This window comes from Penicillium canescens (genome assembly GCF_028828765.1).
Source record: "Penicillium canescens strain IBT 15451 chromosome Unknown utg000002l_segment0_segment0, whole genome shotgun sequence".
Classification (NCBI taxonomy): Eukaryota; Fungi; Ascomycota; class Eurotiomycetes; order Eurotiales; family Aspergillaceae; genus Penicillium; species Penicillium canescens.
This window is the reverse complement of record NW_026703964.1, coordinates 3066178-3086972: the sequence shown is the minus strand read 5'-3', so window position 1 is coordinate 3086972 and position 20795 is coordinate 3066178. Positions and strand designations below refer to the sequence as shown.

Here is a 20795-nt window from a genome sequence, read left to right as displayed (position 1 = left end):
TTTAAAGACCGTCCTTGTTCTTTTGATTACTTTCACTTTGCCTTTTACTTTGCCTTTTCTTCCTCGCGAAATCAGAACAGAATGTATTCGGAGCAGATATCCCGTTGGTTCGAGAAATACCTCTATGGACCCGGGAAGTCTACCTCCCATTTCTCGAGTTCAGACTTCATGTCCTTTCGGCCTTTTCTACTGACCCTTTGCGCTACGGCCACGGTCATTGTGGTTGTCACCTCAGTCGCTCTGGTCCTTACTTCAAACCGATTGGCAAATGTGAGTGATGCTCGGCTCATTATTTCCACCTCAATACAAAAGCCCAAAGAACAACCCAAGCCCACTAACCCAATACAATCCTACCAGGTGGGCACTCCATTCGCCACATCCAAAGGCTTCTTCTCGATTATATACCAACACTACAGATTCGTCGTGGATGGACCGAGCCTAATAAAGGAAGGCTATGACAAATTCCCAAACGGGTTATTCGAGATCCCGCGCACATTCCGCTTCGGTCAAGTCGTGCTGTGCAAGCTGGATTTAATCGAGGAGTTGAAGAATCTCCGAAGTACTGCTGTCTCGCCCGAGCCGTGGATTGACCAGGTGGGTTATGCTATGCTATACTAAGTACAAGTCAGTCAAGCATTGGATATGCTAACATTGTTGTGTGAACAGTTGCTGCAGATTTCTCATGTTATGCCTGGGTACTTCCCTAGGGATGGGGGATGGCCGAAGATCGCAAAGACCACGCCCGGTGTGATTCGTGCCACGGTCTACAAACATCTGGATCAGTACATGCCCTCGATGAACGAGGCCATTCTCGCACAGCTGAGAAGCTTGGACTTGAAATTTGGTGGTATGTTCCTCCGATTACCTTGGTTGTCTTACATGATTTCTGATAATTGATGGTAGAATGCAACGTTGGGTGTTTCGACTTCGCATACTCCATCGTAGCACGCAGCGGGAGCTTTGCGATGGTTGGCTCGCGGCTTTCACAGGATGAGGAGTATCTCAATGCAGTCAAAGAACATATTCTGGGAATGATAGTAACTACTCGAGTCCAGTTTATGGTTCCAGATTGGTTGAAACGGTGAGATATACTTGGTTTATTTGAAACGACCTCGAACTAAACCCCCGAATAGGTACATTGGTGGATTTATCAGTCGCCTCGCCACTCTAGGTACTAATTGGGACATGCATGCCTCACGCAAAATTCTGCTCAAGCACTTTGATGCACGCGCCGCTGAATATCACGCCGAGATATTTAGTGGCGACAACAAGGGCATCGAGACCAATCCCGACGATGCAGATAACCCTGTGTGTCTTTCTTTGCTTTCTTTTCCTCCTTCCAGATTCGGTGTCTGCTGAGTGGCTTTTAATCATCAGCAGGTCGAAATCTTCCGCTGGCTGTATGAAAGCTCGGTGCTCCGCGAGAAATGGACTTATGCAGAGGTCATTGGTGAAATGCTACTGTTGCAGTTTGCCTTTATCTATACCACGGCCTATGTATGTATGTACACCCTTTCACATGTTCTCTCTGCTGACCATCCAAAAGGGATTGTACGGTGCCCTTGCCGAGCTAGCCCGTCGCCCTGAGTATATTGCTCCCCTGCGAGAGGAGATTGATGCTATCTTTGCCAAGATGGGACCTACCGTCCTGGCCTGTGATGCCATGGTCCTGATGGATAGTTTCCTAAAGGAGTGCCAGCGACTGCATCCCCCTGCAGCCCGTATGTCTACAGCAGGTTACCAGGAAATAGAGAGGCCCAACTAACGCAGTAGCATGCATCTAGTGTCTGCCCACCGAGTCTGCGTCCACGACCTGAAGCTCTCGAACGGTTCGTCTCAACTCCACAGCATCATACTCTACCTCCCACCTAACTAACAAATATTCGAACAGGAACAATCCTCAAACAAGGCTCCCACATTGCCGTCCCAAGCGGTCTAATCCAACGCCTAAGCACAAACTACGAAAACCCCAACGACTTCGACGGATTCCGGTTCGTGAAGCGCACAGCAGCGGGAGCCAAGAACAGTCAACTCGTCGATCTGAGTCCTGACTATCTGGTCTTTGGATGGGTGTGCATGCCTGGTAAGTCAAATTTAAATCCAAATTATGTTTCCAATCGATTGGTTCGCCCTTGTCAGTCTCGCACTAGGGCTATTCTGCAGAGGGGAGGGCTGTGTCTCGATTTCAAATTCAACCGCCTGGATCCCATCGGCTGACACTCTGGACTCGTGTTTGTCCTCTATCTAGTCCCGGCCGATGGATGGCTTGCGCGCTCATGAAGCTGGCTTTTGCTCACGTCCTTACTTGCTATGACCTCTTCCTACCGAATTCATCAACGGGGACTTTGGCCGGGTCGCTTTCATTCGAGGAGTTTTATGTTCCGAATTTTGGGCTGAAGATTGGCTTGCGTTTGCGTAAGTAGGGGCTTTCATTATGGAGGGCTAGCGGGGCTGCGCTTTCGGTGGGGAGGTAAGGCGGAGGATCTTTGGAATACATACAGTAATGTAATAGTATAGCTCATATGCGGCGCATTTGCTTTCTCATCTGGACTGTCACCGCTTTCTTGAGGCCCTTAGCGTCAGTTTATACCTGAAGTAGCGCTTAGTTTGTATTGTCCTGTATACTTTCCTTATTGCGAACAATGCTCCCAATTTTTTAAATGACTGATGTTTTAAAAATCATCTCGTCTGATCTTGTCTACTTCTTCATACGTAAGACCTGTATAGGGAAAGGAAACGTAAAGCTTGAGGATAATCTGTGTTCTTCGTACGATAGGTCAGAAGAAGGGTCTCTCTGTTAACCTGTCTACAATGTCCTCTACGCATATACTCTAGCTATATCCCTTCTCTGGACCGTATATTACCATTATCTCGTTTTATTGCCTCTGCTCCTTTAGCTAGTTAATTTTATTCTTCATTGTAGGTAGCAAACAACTTAGTATCGAACAAGTGGCACTCGCTAAAGAGAAGCAGCTATATTTTCAGAAAATTTACGGGTAAGGCTATAACATGAGACAAAGACGATATAAACAGGAAAAACATAAGCACAACAATTTACTTCATACGAGCAGCAGCTAGTCTGGCGGGAAGGGATGAGATGGGGTGTGAGTCGCTGTCATCGTCACCCTCATCAGGCAGAGACTGGCTGTCGCCCAAGCTCAGTCTGCTAATCCCTTCAACAAGGACACTGCTATCAGACCTGGCAGGGCCAGGTTTAGAAGGTGAATCTTGTGACGAGGCCCCATTTGATCGACGAGAACTCTTTTTCGATGAAGGTGAAGGTGGAAACTTAAAATCCCCAGCAGGAGGTGGTAGCACCACATCTTTCGAATTGAAATTGCCGTTTTTGTCGTAAGGCTCATTCTCTCCAGGGGCATATTCGTTCTCTCCGCGGGCAAATGCAACCCATTTGTCAAAGACGTTCACCATGTCGTCTTTGCCGATTAGGAGCCATTCCTTGTGGGTACGGTGGCAAGTTTCGCACTTCTCAGTGAGCATGTAGTGCTGCCGGGATAGTTCGGCGAGGATAAGTTGCTCGATTCGACGAGCATAGGGCAGAAATGCGTTTTTCACGATTGTGATGTTTCCATAGCACCGCCTGTGATCAGAAAATCGCGCCTTGGCCCCCGCTGTAAATCCCAATTTGAACATGTCTGCTAGTCCCGGAAGAGAGATAAGATAGAGACGGCCAGGATTTTTGTCCAGTTCCGAGAGGGGTTCGCGTGCTTTTTTCACCACTTTGCGTGCCACGTCCTCATCGGTTCTCGCTGGTGTTTTGGACACGCGGAGCTTGAACCTTGTTGAGGATAGTGGGGTGGAAGTGATCGACTCTTCCAAGCGTTTGGAAAGATATTCTTCTAGTTCTAAACGCAAACGGCATCTAATATCGCGATTGTAAAGCTCCTTTTTCCACTGGCTCATAGCGTGGTCGGCATTTTTTTGGTGTTGACTTCGACATAGGCAACTCTGGATGAATTGCGTGAGGACGGTATCGAATGCACCATCTTCGTCGTGGAATACACGACAAGGGTCGTTGATGATAGCAAACAATTGTCCAAAGGATTCTGCGACAAGGTCGAGGCTCCCTTTGAGATTATTGCCGCAGGGCTCTGCATTGCTTTCGAGCTGCGCGCAGCTGAACGTGGATGCTTGTTTATATATGATCTCCAGCAAGCCTGAGAGATAAATGAACGTGTTGACAGGTGTCTCCATGGAGGAGCTCATCATTCAAACTGTATAGGAAAGACAATCATAGAAGCCTAGAGGGCGGGTAATAAGTACTTTGAAGAGCGTGAAACAAACCCTTAGGGCCGAATGCATTGTCCCTATTCCCCCTCTTTTCAGCTCATCTGAAATGAACTAGCTCATGGCCTGGGCGTATCTAGTGTATCAGGTAATGAGGAAATCGGTATAAGCCCCGTTTGTTTCTTCGTTACCTTCCTATTTTTGTCGTGGGCGACAGGGGGATCTCAGGCTGTGCCTGAGATAGCTTCACGCAAGACTATGATGATTGGAGAATCTCGCACGAGGTTGGGGACTTTGGGGCTTTCGGGGCCCTGTTAAGGGGAATCGCGTGCATTGGCGTCGTTCGTTGACAGGGATCCTCAGCCGTTCCAGTGAAGCTCCATTTCGAGACCTGGACCTAAGGCAAAACCAGATGGTGAGCAACTTCAAAGTCCTTCGATTTATGATATGGCTCGTGAATTGACGTGGATGGATACCTGTCGCTATGTGTGCCAGGCATTGATGTTGGAAGAGGACCTGTGGGGGCCGAAACTTGGATAGGTTCATGCCCGACGCTAACAGCCCCAGCCTCAATTTCGGGGATCTTATAGAGCACTAAAACTACCTAGGCAGGTGATAGAAGTCCCCTGCTAGCTCTGATTGTCTCCAGTTATTTTTTGGTCTTATTCTTCTCCGTTGGCAACAGCTTTGGAGGGCTTTCACAACCTATTCCGTGCGCTAAAACGAGATTATAGTACCATTTATAGTGTGCTGATTGCTGCTTTAAACAATGTTACCCCACTGTTCATATTTTGATCTCCTCTTCCTTATCCAACCCCCTATAGATAGACAATTGTGGAAGCCAAGAGTTTCTCAATAGTTCATAGTTATAGCTGAAATGACGCAAATCTCCCGATAAGCGATAAGAGATCCTACCTCCAACTCCCACTCCAACTTTTCCCTCTTACAACAACACAGAATTCTAGGAAGTCACGGGTATATAGGACAAAGATGTCATCCTCAACTTCCCCCAAACCAAACCGACCCCGACTAATCCCGAACAAACGCCCGCTCAAACCAACATCAACAACCAACCGGTATCCACGAGTTCTCAACCCCAGCGCAAACCCCGCAGAAACACGCCTGAAACAGTCCTACCAAGAATACCTCCAAACAAGAAAAGACAATCCAAATCCAAGTTCTACTCCAGCTACCGAAGAAGATGACTTACCCCAGATACCCCGCATCGAAGTCCCCTTCTCGGCACCACAGCCCTTTCTCGACCCGCTGACTTGGGATGCTATGCTCAGGCTTCATCGTGAGAAGATAGCGGCGCAGTCGGTAGAGGACTCCAATGGGGCAACATCACAAGGCTCTGGTTCCGGTGTTGGTGCTAGTGCTGTTTCTGGAGAGGAATCGGCTGAGCGGCGGAGACAACGTGCAGAGCAGGAGATGGAGTATGGGTCTATGGCTATTCGGGGTCGGTCTAGTGTGAGAGGAAGGGGCAAGAGGGGACGTGGGAGGGGGAATATCTATTGGGGTGGGAGGTCTTGAGGTCCTTGTTCTGATGCTCTTTTTATTTGAGATGGTTTGATTTGCTGCCGTTATGGATATGTTGTTTGGTGTTTGATACCCCCTTGTTAGAATTCGATTTGATATATGCTTGTACTTGTACTTGTGACTCTTGAACAAGGCCTGGTTTGAAAGATGGCTGGTTATCCTCATGGCTTGGTGTAGAGGATCCGGATATTTTTGGGCGAGTGTGCCATGATGCAGCTTTGCCCTGCTCGATCAAAAATCCTGCACATTTACGATGGATTGTTTCGCCTGTCCGCTAATGGCCCATCTCTTATCTACTCCAGCGAAGATTACTCCAAAGATGAGACCATGGATACTCGAAGAGGTGAGACAATTCTCAAGCAAACCTCCCAGTGTCGCACAACCTTCGGACGCAGGGAAGGTATCTCGGACACGATGAAACCCCCTACTCGGAGAGAGATTGATGAACAAACCGAGTAAATAAAGGATAGATACGTATGCTAAGCATAAAAATAGATGCAATGAACTAATAGTACATTCAAACCCAACAAAGATATCAACAATAATCAACGCAATTTAGAAGCAGTGGGTAACAGTAAGTTCATTATCATCATCACAAGTGTCGTGTTTCATAATCATCATAGACCTCATTTCAAACATAAATCTCCAGGCGTGGCCATAAGATAAATTTCAAAGTTTCAAAACCGAAAAGGCAAATGACTCCCAGATGCATCATGATATCGTCAGGCTGGCTGCAAAACACAGCCAGGCATGAAAACGGGGCATAATAACGGAGGAAAAGAGAGGGGGGTGGAGGGGAAGAGCATCATTCATTACCTCCCGGGGATCCCACTAGTAGCGCTGGATGCTACATAGACAGGGCCGCCGATACTCTGCTTGAGAGTTTCTCTCCGGACAGCGCGTTTACGCTCATCACGGCGTTGGCGCAGACGTCGGAGCCGGTTGCGTATATTGCGCCAGGACATCGACTGGACACGCAGACCCCAGTGGGAGAGGACTCGGAAGCGAGATGGGTGCAGTGGCGATCCGGTGCGGAACATGCCTGGGGCGACTAAGCTACCATTGCTGGTCATTCCGTTGAAAAGGCGCTTCATTTCTGGGCTGCGCCGTGCGAAAGCGGGCGGGCCGTCGAAGATGATTCGCTGCTGGGGTAGACCGAGGGTGTTGTTTACTACCAAGGAGTCGTTTGGGTTCAGGGGCAGTTGACGGGTCGGTGAACCCGTCTTCTTGGGGGAGTCGGATATGCCTTCCCAGAATGGGCGAGGTCGCCAGAAGGGGTACAGGCGACTGTCCATTTCTATTCCCGTTGTTCGGTTCTTTGCTGATTTCATGGTGAATGATCTTGCTAGGGTGTTGAAGGATTCGGACCGTGGGCGAGCGTTCCAGGTGCGACGTACTGAGCTCCATCGTCCGTTGAGACCTTTGCTTTCATCCGTACCGTTGTCATCCTCATGCAAGGGAAGCGGAGGAAGAGGTTTGGCGATTGGTGGCTTGGGTGGAGGGCGAGGGTTCTTCAACGGGGAGTCGACAGTCATCATTCCTGGCTGGGGTGGATTGTCTGGTGTGCGAAGATTGATTGGGCCGTTGGAGATTCCAAACTCATGGAGAGGACGTCTGGATGACTGCATTCGGGGATCAACAAGTAGCAGAGATCGGTTGTTATGTGCAAACAAGCTGACAGCTGTAGCCTCCTGGATTTCTATCGGCCCTGGTGAAGATGACGGGATCGATCCTTGGGTGAACGGCAACGAAGGGGGTTGCAGGGTCATATCGTCAGCGGCTGCAAACTCATGCATGTTGGGAACCTCGAGAAAATCGCTAGGATCATAAGATAAGACGTTATGGCGAGGTGGAGACACTGGCTGCTGATCACGACGCTTTTGCATTTCAAAGTCCATGGCTAGATTGTGGCTTTGCAAACTGGCCGTGGTAAGAGATGTGGCGCGAGAATTGTTCCGACTTGTTGGCGCAGAAAGCGATGAGCTTCGGGGTGGGATGACAGGTCGCCCGATACTACGACTTCTGGAATCAGTCGCGTGAGATTTCATGGACACCGAGTCAGACATGGTACGTTTCTTCTGTCGGGTCATATCTACATGACCAGTTGAGGTAGTCGGGGGACGACGGCTCGATCGTTGAGAGCCCGGCTTGGAAGAAGCAAAGCTGTTGCGACCAGAGTTGAGGGATGAACTTCGCTCTGGTATGACCACCACCTTGATAGTTTCAATGTTGGGGTTTATTGCGCTGTTGCTAGTTTGGGCCGAGAATGACCTTCCTGATGATGCGCTTCGGCGGCCCTGCTCGGAAATGCGAGCGGCCTTGTGGACCAGACGATGTTGCGATTCAGGAAGGGACCCATAAGAGGTACGTTCCGAGTGGGTGATGGGGGAGCTGGCAGATCGCAAAGAGCTTCGCTTTTCAGTATGCCGAAGAATTCGCTGGGTTCTTTTGGGGGAGTCGATGATCATCGCCGAGACGGTAGATGTCGACGAGATGACTGACAAGGGACGGGCTACAGGATCGCCATGTTTGGTTGTACCTTCCGATGATGGCCAACCGATCTCTTCACGGAATCGCTCCATAGATGAGGTAGTCGTCAGTTCATGTGCACCATGAACGCGATCCCGCAGCTTCTTCTCCCGCATCAAAGAGGCATCCAGGTGTTTCACATCCAATACATTCCTGTCCAGGCTTGACTGATTCTTCAGTTGAGGATATTTCCGTGCAGATTTTCGCTTCCCAGCTGGTGTCGGAGACCCGTCCATCGTGTCCATGGTCCAATCTCCATCAAAAGACTCGAATCCATTTACGTACTCAGTGTCGCTAGGCTGTTCAGAAACCAGCGGGGATTCTCTCGCGCTGGTGAAATATGAATGATAACCATTTGCGGCGGGTGGCTTAGATGGCTGCTTTCTTTGTCTGGATGTCTGAGTCGTGGTCTGAGATGAGCGCACCGGGGTATCCATGTCATCAGACGAAGAGATGTCCTCATTAGCCGTTTGGAACGAGTCAGCTCGCGATGATGAGGACACATGCACGAACTGGCTCAAGAGAGGTCGCTTATTCGCGTTCGTTCTAGGAGGAGTCACATCGGGGGTCGGAGGCTTCGAGGCGCGGCGGGGGGTCAACATCCCAGTTGTTGTAAGGTCGGACAGGGACGAATCCATCTTCCGGGGGGTTCGGTCGACGTCGTGGCCTGCATCGGGAGGTGTCAAGGGCGGCGCAGGCGTCGCGTTGAGTGTCCTATTCTGATCCGGTGAGACCGGTTGGATAACTTCGATACTGGGAATGGTCATGCCCCGCCGAGGAAGTGCCTTGTGAGACCTCAGCAGCGGCCGTTCGAGTGCTTGCGAACCCTCCGGTCCCGTCACTTCCATGCCCGGCATCTCTGGGACAGATGAAGATACAATCCACGGTCGCTTTGGCGGTGATTAGCCTTTAGATATGGATCATGACCTGGAATGTTTCAATAGGTCCGCAAGGGTCGCATTGCGCGAAAGCACTCTGCGGCCAATTATGCGACCAATGATGGAAGTTGGTGGTTCTCAAGCAGCGGCTTTGTTTCTGCACGATGCAAGGGAGTCGATCAGTCGAGGTTCGAGTCCGATAAGGACGATCAGTATGCTTTGTCAGGCTGTCTCGTTGCGAGACGGGGAGTGGAAGAGTGAAGATTGGCGATATTCGTGTGTGGCTGGGCAGCCACGTCTTAAGTCTCAACCTCCCCTCCGATCAAAACTGGGTATGTGAAGAGAGCAATACACCAATAAGGAAGATCAAATGCCAGAGGGGAGATATCGACCATTTCCTGTTGGCCCATGCACTCCACTACGCTCATCTTTAACACCTTCTACAGTACGGAGTACTTCGATCTTCGAGGCCATGTGGAGCATGTTTAATCTGTTCCTGAGACACGAAGTGGCTTGCATTTTTCTTTTTTTAATCTTTTACATCCTCCTTACGGCATATTTGGGTCCTGCAGGTCTCTAACAGACTCACATCACATTCCACTCCTAGATTTGCCAATATTGCCAATATTGCCAATACCGGACCCCTCCGCACGAATAGCAAGAGTCAATGCAATATAGAACAAACAATGTGAATCCGGATACAAGCATGTGGCGATGGGTGATGACGGTATATTCTCCACACAAGCCGGGGTTGCTTTTCATCATTCGGTTACGGAAACCGGCATGGTCGTGAGATCTGGGGTTATGATGTCGAGAGTAGGCATTGGCGAGGCTCTATCTACACTGTGGTATGCACCCCAGATGGTGATGAAATAGACTAGGGAAGGTTCAATATATTAGAAACCGTCGTAATTTGAGAAGCAAAGGTGATATATCACACCAGAAGGAAGTAATATAAAAAAGAACTGGAAACTGGGAATACCAGTTTGGCGGTGGCCAAGCCGCAACAACGATGACATCGCACGAAGATCGCACATCGTCATAGGCGTTGACTTCTCCCCCGCCAGATATCTGACCTCATTTCTCCCCCTTTTCCTTCTTGCTTTTTTTAACTTACCTTTTCTGATTTTTGAGGTGGAGACTCTTTTACCTTCCTTCTCTTCTTGAACCTGCCTAGACTGCCTTCTTCCCGTTTTTTCCCTGTCTGTGACACTGTCGCAAATCCTTTCCACGACGACCCACGACCCGGCATTATGAGCACAATACAGAATATCAAGAACTTCATTAGGCATGGCAAGCAAGCCCGTCTAGTCACCCCTCACTCCGAGCCCACCACCGACGTTTCTACCGTTCATGCCGAGCAACAGCGACAGCCATTAGGCCAATATTCACCCGCCTTGGAAGCTTTTGGGCCCGAAGGCAGGGTCAATGCGCCCCAGAAGCAGGCTGATTCACAGGTCAGGCAAGATCGCTCTGCTGAGATTGAACGCTTGGTCGCAGAAGAAAATTTGAGTCGATCTAAAATGCCCAAATACCCGGGCCTGGATCGCTGGATCCTGGTGGAAAAGATGGGCGATGGTGCTTTTAGCAACGTCTACCGGGCTAAGGATACCACAACGGAATATGGCGAGGTGGCCATCAAGGTCGTCCGGAAATTCGAAATGAATAGCAATCAGGTAAGACACCAGTGGTTTTCCTTCTTTTCCTTGATTTCTTTCTTCACTACATGGTGCGCAATCCGTCCATGTAGAAAAGCCCGCCAATATGTTTGTGTAGAACGATCCTCACTATCCCACCGTCAAAAAAGTCCCCAAGGCGGCCGAGGTGCGCAATTTTATCTCTCACGCTCTACCTGTTCGGTGGCAATTGTGGCTCGCCTCTGACAGCCAGACCAACTGCCCCTGTTCACGTTCTTCCAGCGTTCCTCTATCTCCTGCTTCGTCGCTAACTCTCATGTTCTCAGCGAGCAAATATCCTCAAGGAGGTTCAGATTATGCGCAACCTTGACCACCCCAATATCACCAAACTGATCGACTTCTCCGAATCACGACAATATTACTACATCGTCCTCGAGCTTTGCCCCGGCGGCGAATTATTCCATCAGATCGTGCGATTGACCTACTTCAGCGAGGATCTCAGTCGGCATGTTATCACCCAGGTCGCACAAGCAATTGAATATTTGCATGAGACATCAGGTGTCGTTCATCGGTTTGTTACCCGCCAGCCCAATGACGTTGATCCCGAGCTAACACTTGCTAAAGTGACATCAAACCCGAAAATCTCCTGTTTTACCCGATTCCCTATGTCCCAACCAAAAACCCTAAGCCCAAGCAACCCGGCGATGAAGATAAAGAAGATGAGGGAGAGTTTATTCCTGGCCATGGCTCAGGTGGCATTGGCAAGATCAAGCTCGCAGATTTCGGTCTGTCCAAGGTGATCTGGGATAGCCAAACGATGACACCTTGCGGTACAGTCGGGTATACTGCTCCAGAGATCGTCAAGGATGAGCGCTACTCCAAAAGTGTAGATATGTGGGCAATGGGATGTGTGCTCTACACTCTGCTATGCGGTTTCCCTCCATTCTACGACGAGAGTATCCAGGTCCTCACCGAGAAAGTCGCACGCGGCCAATACACCTTCCTGTCACCATGGTGGGATGACATTTCCAAGTCTGCCCAGGACTTGATCTCTCACCTTCTCACCGTGGACCCCGAGAAGCGGTTCACGATCAAGGAATTCCTTGAGCACCCCTGGATCCGCGGCACAGACGAGGAAACCACCGCCGCCGCCGACGCACCCCCTTTGGCCACACCCCTCCAAACCACTGAGAAGGGCCAACAATTCGACTCAATCAGCGCCGAGCACGGCCCCTACCAACCTGCCAGTGCCCGCTTCCTCGACCAGCCCTCCGTAACATCCGACCGCCGTATGGACTTCCGATCTCCCGGCGCATTCAACCTCCGTGAGGTCTTCGACGTTGGCTACGCAGTCCACAGACAAGAAGAAGAAGGCAAGCGTCGCGCCAATGTGCGCAACACAAACCGCACCGGCACAGCTGGGTTCCAGTCGGCCCTCGGCGCCCTCAACGAAGACTACGACGACGAACCAGAATACAACCATCATCTAGGCGGCCAGCCCCCAGAAAAGGTAACCAAGGCCCAAGGCACCGGCGAGATGGCCGGCATGGAAGCCAAGCTGCGCTCCACAAACCTCAGCAACCAGAGCAGCGCCGCCCAAGCACGAACTGCTCCCCACCAACAGAAGGCCCGCCAGGGCTACGGCATGCACGACGCTAACGTCGCCTCCGCGGCAAAGAGCACCCTCCGCAAGTCCCACCAACCATTCGAGCTCACCCTCGACGGCGCCACACTCCTCGAGAAGCGTGGTCGTCGTAATCAGCCGGTGTCATAGACGAACATACCAATCTCGAGGGCTTCGGTCTTAATGTCATCATAACTTTTCCAGCACTTGTTTATGAGCGATGTTCTCTACGGATCTCTTTTTTCTCTTCTTATTCTCTGGGTTGACCCTATCTTCTCATGGCACTGTCTCTTTATCTTCATTCTTATTTTCCTTTTGCTTTATCTGGATCGAGCTGTTTGCGCGTTAAGGATCTTACCCGGCGAAGAATATCTGCATTCTTCTGTGGTCTCGAGTGGAAGATGGGGGATGTGGGATTTTCTTCTTCGTTTTCTCTGAGTTGTGGTGCTTGTCCGGGCTGGAATGGAGTTTCTTTCTGCTATCGTTTCATAGGGTTTACATACTTGTTAAGGATTATCTTCTTTTTTCCCTTAGGCATCTTTCCTCGTATTATTCTTTTGTCTGTTATCACTTGCTTTTCTGGCCCATACTGATGCAGCAACATTATGTCTCCGTCGTTTATTATCGGTTTTGCTGTTCTCGTTGCCTTCTGAGGTGAGGTTTGACCGTTGTAGTCAGTAGTAGATTAGACTTTCAATCCCTGTACTTCGGCGTCTCCATTGCAAGTTTCCATCTTATGGTTCTTACGTCACTTCACTACGAAATCTTGGCATCTTGGGTCTTACAAGAAAAAGGATATCCGAATTTTTATTGGAATTAAAAACTTGTTTGATCAAATCAATTGCATTCATGATACATATGTAAATAGTCATAGACTTGGAATCAGCGAATCGAAAATACCATAATCATGGAACATATGTAAATGTAAGGTAGTAGTACATATTCACAAAAATCACAAAGTTGGTATCTTGTATTGGGAGAAATGTTCAACTGGAAAAGGTCCCTTTCTTCGATCCGATGGTAGAGGACTGGAAGAAGGTGCTGGCTTCAACACTCCGTCTGGCGCGGATCTTTCCTGCCAGAAAGCAGTATACACCTCTGGTAATCCATAATCTATTCTGATCGCAATGCAGGGAAGAGGGATGTAAAATGTGTCGGCAATCTGCTTTCCTCTTCCTGTTCTGTTGTATATTTTATTTTTGGCGTTTGCGTCTATTCTTTCGAACATTGGATGAATCGCACTGGCTGTCGATGATCCTCACAGCGTCTGCTTACCGCGAGTCTCAATGGGGAGGAGACACATAGCAACGAACGAGGCCAGAATCAAAGCACCAGAGGCATAAATAGGCGAGTTAGGGTTTGCACTGCCGGCATAGATAGCCACAAGCGGAGCACAGAGACCAGCGATACGGTTCAAGCAGCTGGAGATACCAGTGCCGGTGCCACGGTTAGGAGCCGGGAAGGTCTCTGGGGTATAGGCGTACAGGACACCGTACATGATGTTCTGGAAGAAGGCCTCGAGACAACTGCACAGCAGCTGGATGTCGGAGTTGGTAGAGGCAGTGAAGCAGAACAGTAAGACGCCGGTGATGAGGGTAGCGATTGCCATTGTACCCTTACGACCGATGTACTTGATCTCGACAGTCCAGCAGGCCAAGATGGAGCCGGGGAGACCGACAATAGAGGTGATAGCGTAGTTGCGGTAGGTAATGTAGTTGGAGTTGGCTTCGCCGCCAGATGTGGCGAGATACTGGGGCAGGAAGGCGTTGAAGAGGGGGTACCCCATGCCAATGGTGGCCCAACAGAACCAGAGGAGGGCGGTGTTGAAGCCCATGCGCTTGTTGGCGAAGAGAGGGCCGATGCGCTCCATGGAGAACTTGGAGAAGAAGCGGCCGATGATTTGACCGTAGCTTAGCTTGGTCTTTTCTTCCTGGCCCTCGGGGTAGCCACCGATCTCGTTGAGGATCTCGTTGGTCAACCAGGTCTGGGCGCCGTTCTTGTAGGCGATGCCATGGACGGAGGCGACGGCTTCTTCCTGGCGCCCACGAGAGAGAAGGTACTTGGGAGACTCATATAGGTGGAAAAAGAAGAATCGTAAGATGAACATGACGAAGGTGATGGCGCCTAGGGTGAGCACCAAGTAGCGCCAGCCCATGTTCTTCTCCTTGGTGCAGCCCTCATAGCCCGCGCAGCTATAATTGGGGATGTAGGCCCAGGCAAGCAGACTGCCAATCAGCTGGCCAACGGGCCACCAGACACTCAACATGGTCAACATGTTACCAGAGACGAAGGGTAAGAACTCCAGGAAAAGAGCACCGTCGACGGGCAGGTTACCACCCACACCAAGACCCAGACAAGCAAAAAGAGCACATGTTCTAAATTAATTAATTAGCGTAATTTCGGATGGATTTCTCATAGGAGATCTTACCCAATCCAGGTAGGGCCACCACCGGAAGCTAGACCGAAGGCACCAGCAAGGAAGAGGGTAGTGTTGAAAGCAAGACGACGGCCAACAATATCAGAAGCAATGCCCCAGAATGAGGCACCGATGCAGAGACCCAAGAACAGGGCACAGGTCGTGAAACGCACCCATGTACTGGAGAGTCCGAATTCGTAAGAAATGGGTGTCAAAGTTAGGGCAACTCCCTACACATGATTAGTTTAGTCCACGTGACGTACAGTAATTATTTCTCACCTGAAGCCAGAGGCTAGAAGATAGAATTTAGTAATCTGATTGCAGCAAAAGAAGGAAGAATGCTTACTTATCCGCAGTCCAACCGAAACCACAAAGGAAGAACAGCTGCCACTGATACCGGCCCATGCCAATATCCTGCAAAGCCCTGTTGATCACCTTCGCCTTGCCTATATCGAATCAGCCAAAATCCAAAAATCGTGTCACTGGAAACTTCGACTGGGGAGAAAATAAAGTACATGAGAGGAAAACATACGATCATAGGCCGAGTCATGAGTCGCAGTAGCAACGTCAGATTCGATTTCTGCGCGAAGGGCTTCCAAAGTCAGAGTAGATCCAATTTGAGAGCCGGCAGCGCCATTCTCCGAAGAAGATGCAAGGTCCAAGCTCTTGGTCTCCTTGTCGTCATTCTCGGTGATGTTAGGGCTATGCGCGGGGGCAGGGGCACCAGCCAACGGGATAACAACACCCGGGAAGTTCTGGCGATCCTTTTTGAAAGGGTTAAATTTCTCGAGACCCATGATGATTCTATATAAATGGCGCTTTGGAGGGAAAACGGGTAAAATCGCCTGCGGGAGTTGCTGCTATCTGCCGAGTTGGTCGCGGATCTAGTTCGTTCGAGTTTCGCAGAGGGGTTTCGAGGCTAGCCAGTTAAGACGAGTCTACAGAGATGGGATGATGCAATTGGGTCTTATATTTGGATGTCGGGGCAGTTCTGTCGTGAGACCGAAGTTGGCGCAAGGACTGGTTCCGATGGATAATGTGGGCCAATCGCTATGGATGCTGGAAACGTCGCTGTCGCAGTCGCAGTCATGTATTGTTGCCGCCAGGGTGATGCAAGATCGCTTGCTACTGAAATGCGGAATCGGATTGAAAGGAGTGCTTGGCCTTTGCTGTTGGAAACAGATATCTTTTGTCTTTCTCACAAGGGTGAATGATCTGAGAGCATGTACCACAGAACAAATGATATAATAAAGTGTAAGGCAAGCTTGGATACCTGTACAAGAGGAGAGATGGTGGTTGAGGGATTCACAGAAGAAGAGAAGGAAGGAAGGAAGGTGGGATCTGCTACCTGCTGTATATAGTCATTTAAATTACCATATGCCCATATTAGGCCTAGTGCGGAAAGTGGATGGAACTGTGACACGCGTAACAATACGAGACTGGCGCGGAACTTGGGTACAAACGATATTCCAAGTCCAACGTAGACAACTTCCATTGTAAGGACTCGGTTGTCCTCGGCATACTTGCGGTAAATTTTGACGATAAAAGTTGACTAAGTAATACATTAGAAAAGGCAACGATAGTGGCTGACGGCACATCTTAGCGGCTACAGTATTACAGTATTAGCCTTTGGTGGCACGAGCCTCTCCCGCGTTGAGCGGGCCACCAAGGCAAAAACAATGTTCCCTTCAGCCTCAGTTTCTCTCTGACTCTCTGGCTCAGCGATTCCATGGAAATGCTTGAAATTTACTCGGAAACCCATTTGGGCAGAGAGAGGTATCGGCCGTGAGTCGGGTTTAACGAACATACATAAAGCCCAAATGGTAGCACCAATGAATACCCATCAATATCGGCGACACCGATTTCCCATTGGTAGTCGTGATCCACTTGGAAAATTTTTGCAACAAGACCGCTTCATGTATTCATGTAGGAGATCAAGGCCGGATATAATGTGATCCACGTGCTTACAACGTCACCTCTAGCTCTATTCGGCATCTCTGTCACCGGATCTTCAATTATATCTTTGTAACCCTTTTGCAGAATGACGACAATATAGCAGGCAAACATAAACCTTTGTAAACCCAAGCCCTGAAAGGAAGATCAAGCATGGAAGCTTTGAATACCCTGGAGCGCCCAAAGCGTCTCGGGCTTGGCGTGGCCGTATGCCGCATTCGGAGGGGACCATGTTTTGCTCCCGTCCAATCACAGTCGATCGTGTAGTTATAAATTACATTACCGGTAATGTCATGACTCCCTCGTGGAGGTGGAGAGTCCTCGGCTGAGACTGAACTTGGCATGGCCTGATATGATGGGAAGGACTCAAAGTGGAAGATAATGCACTAGAGATATGCTTTACCTTCTGAATGGCTGTCTTGTTTGTCGACGGCTAAAACAAATTCTGTGGGGGAGCCTTGAATCTTGGCAGATTTCAATTGCGCAGGGGATTAATCGCGTGAACTCGTACGAAGTACTACTAAGTATGCAATGCGAGGTTCGTGTGACCTATGCTTCAGCGTATTAGAGCACTCTGTGCCACTGACACCGTCTGTTGACTGTGGTACAGTCGAAGATTCTATTGCCCTGGGGCTTTATCTCATATAGGGATCCACTCTGGGAATAGGCAGGGGGATAAACTCAAACTCCTAATCAGGAGAACTTCAAGGAGGAGAAACTGATAACGTAGCTGGCACAAATCACATTCCACAATTACTATTGATCTCCGCGTTATTGCCGAGAGGGCAAACGTTATACTCAAAGCGGCAGGCCAGCCCCGGTGGCTGTGACATCACTCAACAATAGATTAATCGATCACTGTTGTGATTGAACATTTATGTGGAAAGTAGGAAAGCAATCAATGATTTCCGAGGTAATACCGAATAATGTACCCTTGATGCATGTTACGTGGGAAGTCAATACATGTACCACATGGGGATACCGTGGAAATTTCTGGGGTAATGCAATGACAACATCGATCGGCCATCCCTTGATAAGTTGCGGTCTGTCTTGGAAATACAAGTCTGTATATGTATTTCATTTCTTATTTGTATACATAACATGACATACTAGACCCCGTTCTATAACCCTCCTCAATCCACAGGTACATGCTCACAATAGCTCTATTTAGTTCCACACTTAGATCTCATCAGTACGTCTAAGCAGCCACTCAAGGTGTCGATAAGCCGCACGGGGCTGGTACTGCGGCTGCATATGACCAGACTGATAAGTCTCAACCCACATAAGACCACGCTCATAGTGCTGAACACCCATGATACCCTGAGGCCCATCTAGATCCGAAGCACCATTTTCAGCAAAGACATCAGCATACAGCAAATCCGGGATCTTGATGTCAATAGGCGTAGACGGCTTCTCCTGGAAACCGAGATGACCATTCCAGGTCATGTTCTGGATAGCCATGAGCGTGCCGTTGGTGATGATGACCATATCGAAGTCACCGTTAGCAATTAGAACGCGGTTTGTGGCTTCGATGACCTGCGGTAGGACGTGCTCGATTGGATTTGCGGAAATATCGCCTTCTTGTTCGGGGCCGGCGTCTCCGCCTACGAATACGGCTTCGGCGGAGCACTCGGCCCAGGTGACGTTCGGAGCGTGGAGAGCTTCTTTGACGTCTGCGCGGTCAAAGTAGACTGTTGATCCTGCTGCTTGGTAGACCAGGGAAGTGGGGAAGGCGAGGACGTCCCAGAGAAGGGGGCACATTAGGTTGATCTCGTACAGGTCGAAGCAAGGGTTGATGTGGAAGACTTCGTAGTAGACGAGGTCGAAGAGGTCACAGTCGGCGTCTGTGGTATAGTTGAAAATCATGGGAGGTTGCGTTTCGGGTGGTGGGAAGGTGAGGTATTTGTCGATGAAATCCTCGTATCCGCAGGACTTGTGCTTTTTCTCGAGCTCTGCCATGAAGGATTCGTTAAAGTTGAATAGGTTGGCGTTTTGCTGGACGAAGGGTACGACAGGGATCTCTTCTTGCACGTAGTCAAATTGTCCAATACATGGGTCGTATGCCAATGCACCTGGAAACTGTCAGACTAGTTTCAATATTTCGTCTCATCACCACTTACCGTCAAGGTCAAAGTACTCCTTGTCCTTCTCATCCAGCATCGCAGCGGAGATATAGGGCACATATCTTCCGGCATAACTCTCTCCAGTGACATAGATCTTGAAGTTTTTAATCCCGAAAAGCTCCTGGAAATTCTTGAAGAACTTGATAAAGTCCTGCGCAGTCTCCTCTTGGGAATCGGCCGTTGGGGTGCCAATTGAGTATCCCGTTCCAACAGGTTGATCAACCCTTCACAATGTTAACAATCAATTTCTCAATTCGATCCGAGATACAATACTCACCACAGCACATTGGTCAAGTTTACCCAAGCATACGGGTTCTCCACCGGCGCAAAAGTGCCCGGCTGCCACAAGAATCGACCAGTCTCTTGCAAGAAACTCTCCATGGAACTACATCCGGGACCACCGTTAAGCCAGATGGTGACTTCATCAACAGGCTCGTTGATAGTAGGCTGGAAGATGAAAAACAGCGCTCGAGACTCGTTATGTTTATCAATTGGCACCAAACCAGAGTACATCTCGCCGAGATCAAATGGAACATCGGGTAGGGAGTCCACCAAGTAAGCTATTAATCCATTAGCTCTTATCCTGGTGGTAAATGGGAGCAGCTTAACACCCACGCTCAGTATTCTTGCTCAGAAAGCGAAAGTCTTTCTTCGGGTGCGATTTCTCCTCGCTTCGAGCCTCAATGGCTCGTTTCGCCCTTTCCTGAGGCACGCGTGCCTTCTGTCCGAATTTACCATGCTTGGAAGCATCCACGACCTCCGAGCCCAGTGACAGGGCCAGGAGTGCGGATGTCACCACCGATTTGAGCAACATTCTGTTGGGGTCTGTATAGAGGACCCGAGTCAGGAACCAAGGGGGAGTGAAATATTCGTTCGCCCATTTGAGTGGGGGGAAGCACAGCTATATAACCCCGGGACTGGTGGGGGTTGATTGGAAGATTGGAGAACTTACCTAGTTTGGACTAACTGATGCTTCTTCTACGCCTCCGCGGCCCCTGTCAATTGTGATCATTCACTGATATCAGTTCCAGTGGGGTCATTGCCCAACCCCGGAAAAGGAAATTTGTTTCTGAGTCTGCTAGTCTGCCACTATTATTGGTTTGAGCATAGCATCTTTCTTGTGGGATTGCTATCTTAACGACGCTGCTGTTGGAATGAATAATTTGTGCATGGTCATGGCTGCATCTGCGGCATTGAGGGGATACGCACAGATGTGACCAGGGTCGGAGCAGCGACGGATTCCGGCTAGATCGACAGTTATCTTTTAATTTGGGATAGTAAAGCTTGTATACGAAGAGCAGGAGCAGCTTCTAATTGGCTTGACTGGTCCTTATCCCCTCACTAACCCGTCGGCTAAGCACCATTGCCTCCACATCCATCATGCAGTTCGATTTGTATGAGGTTGCCTGCCGGTGGCTTGAGACAACCGGCTTGCGGCGGAAGTGTCTGTTTTCTTTGCTAAGATACTGTGGTCTCGCAGTCGTAATATCCGGGTGAATTATCCATATACAAGAAAGATGGCCGAATCACCTCGCACCTGACTATATTCATGGCCGGAGATGCGGGGAGCGGGAACGGACGCGTCGCCAATAAAACAATCACAACGTGGGAGACGGTACCTGAATATGATTGTGCCTGCAGCTTCGGGGTTTAAGATACGACGCCAAGCTTTCTGCGTGTTGCTTGTTCGCATGCGATCGGCTGGATGTGAGGCTTGGTACACCGGACTGAGACTGATAAGGCTCAGGGCCGTTTGCGGCAGTTGGGTTATCTGGGACTCGGCGTTCACCGAGTCAATGTAACTTGATGATAAGAAAATAGAGAAGCACGTTGTTATGTTTTAATGGCCAA

The 20795-nt window shown here is 49.5% G+C and overlaps 7 protein-coding genes across 7 annotated transcripts; 4 read left to right on the top strand and 3 right to left on the bottom strand.

Annotated features, from left to right (window-relative positions):
* Window positions 1-168: 168 nt before the first annotated feature.
* On the top strand, window positions 169-2280 carry N7446_002368 (cytochrome P450; the record flags this gene model as incomplete). Its single annotated transcript, XM_058511117.1, has 10 exons — window positions 169-270; window positions 358-594; window positions 667-847; window positions 904-1081; window positions 1134-1308; window positions 1381-1497; window positions 1547-1721; window positions 1785-1829; window positions 1892-2083; window positions 2249-2280. 10 exons carry the CDS (start codon window positions 169-171, stop codon window positions 2278-2280), a joined length of 1434 nt encoding a protein of 477 aa, XP_058376653.1.
* Window positions 2281-3054: 774 nt separating this feature from the next.
* N7446_002367 (GIY-YIG nuclease family protein) lies at window positions 3055-4224 on the bottom strand (the record flags this gene model as incomplete). Its single annotated transcript, XM_058511116.1, has 1 exon — window positions 3055-4224. One exon carries the CDS (start codon window positions 4222-4224, stop codon window positions 3055-3057), a length of 1170 nt encoding a protein of 389 aa, XP_058376652.1.
* Window positions 4225-5235: 1011 nt separating this feature from the next.
* N7446_002366 (uncharacterized protein) lies at window positions 5236-5778 on the top strand (the record flags this gene model as incomplete). Its single annotated transcript, XM_058511115.1, has 1 exon — window positions 5236-5778. One exon carries the CDS (start codon window positions 5236-5238, stop codon window positions 5776-5778), a length of 543 nt encoding a protein of 180 aa, XP_058376651.1.
* A 216-nt stretch (window positions 5779-5994) lies between these two features.
* On the top strand, window positions 5995-6243 carry N7446_002365 (uncharacterized protein; the record flags this gene model as incomplete). The annotated part of the gene is made up of 1 exon (XM_058511114.1): window positions 5995-6243. One exon carries the CDS (start codon window positions 5995-5997, stop codon window positions 6241-6243), a length of 249 nt encoding a protein of 82 aa, XP_058376650.1.
* Window positions 6244-6596: 353 nt separating this feature from the next.
* N7446_002364 (uncharacterized protein) lies at window positions 6597-9170 on the bottom strand (the record flags this gene model as incomplete). Its single annotated transcript, XM_058511113.1, has 1 exon — window positions 6597-9170. The coding sequence occupies one exon, from the start codon at window positions 9168-9170 to the stop codon at window positions 6597-6599; it is 2574 nt and encodes an 857-aa protein (XP_058376649.1).
* Window positions 9171-10444: 1274 nt separating this feature from the next.
* N7446_002363 (serine/threonine-protein kinase) lies at window positions 10445-12602 on the top strand (the record flags this gene model as incomplete). Its single annotated transcript, XM_058511112.1, has 3 exons — window positions 10445-10867; window positions 11155-11399; window positions 11453-12602. The coding sequence occupies 3 exons, from the start codon at window positions 10445-10447 to the stop codon at window positions 12600-12602; spliced, it is 1818 nt and encodes a 605-aa protein (XP_058376648.1).
* A 1108-nt stretch (window positions 12603-13710) lies between these two features.
* Window positions 13711-15665, bottom strand: N7446_002362 (uncharacterized protein; the record flags this gene model as incomplete). Its single annotated transcript, XM_058511111.1, has 5 exons — window positions 13711-14827; window positions 14881-15098; window positions 15148-15160; window positions 15215-15314; window positions 15401-15665. 5 exons carry the CDS (start codon window positions 15663-15665, stop codon window positions 13711-13713), a joined length of 1713 nt encoding a protein of 570 aa, XP_058376647.1.
* Window positions 15666-20795: the final 5130 nt, after the last annotated feature.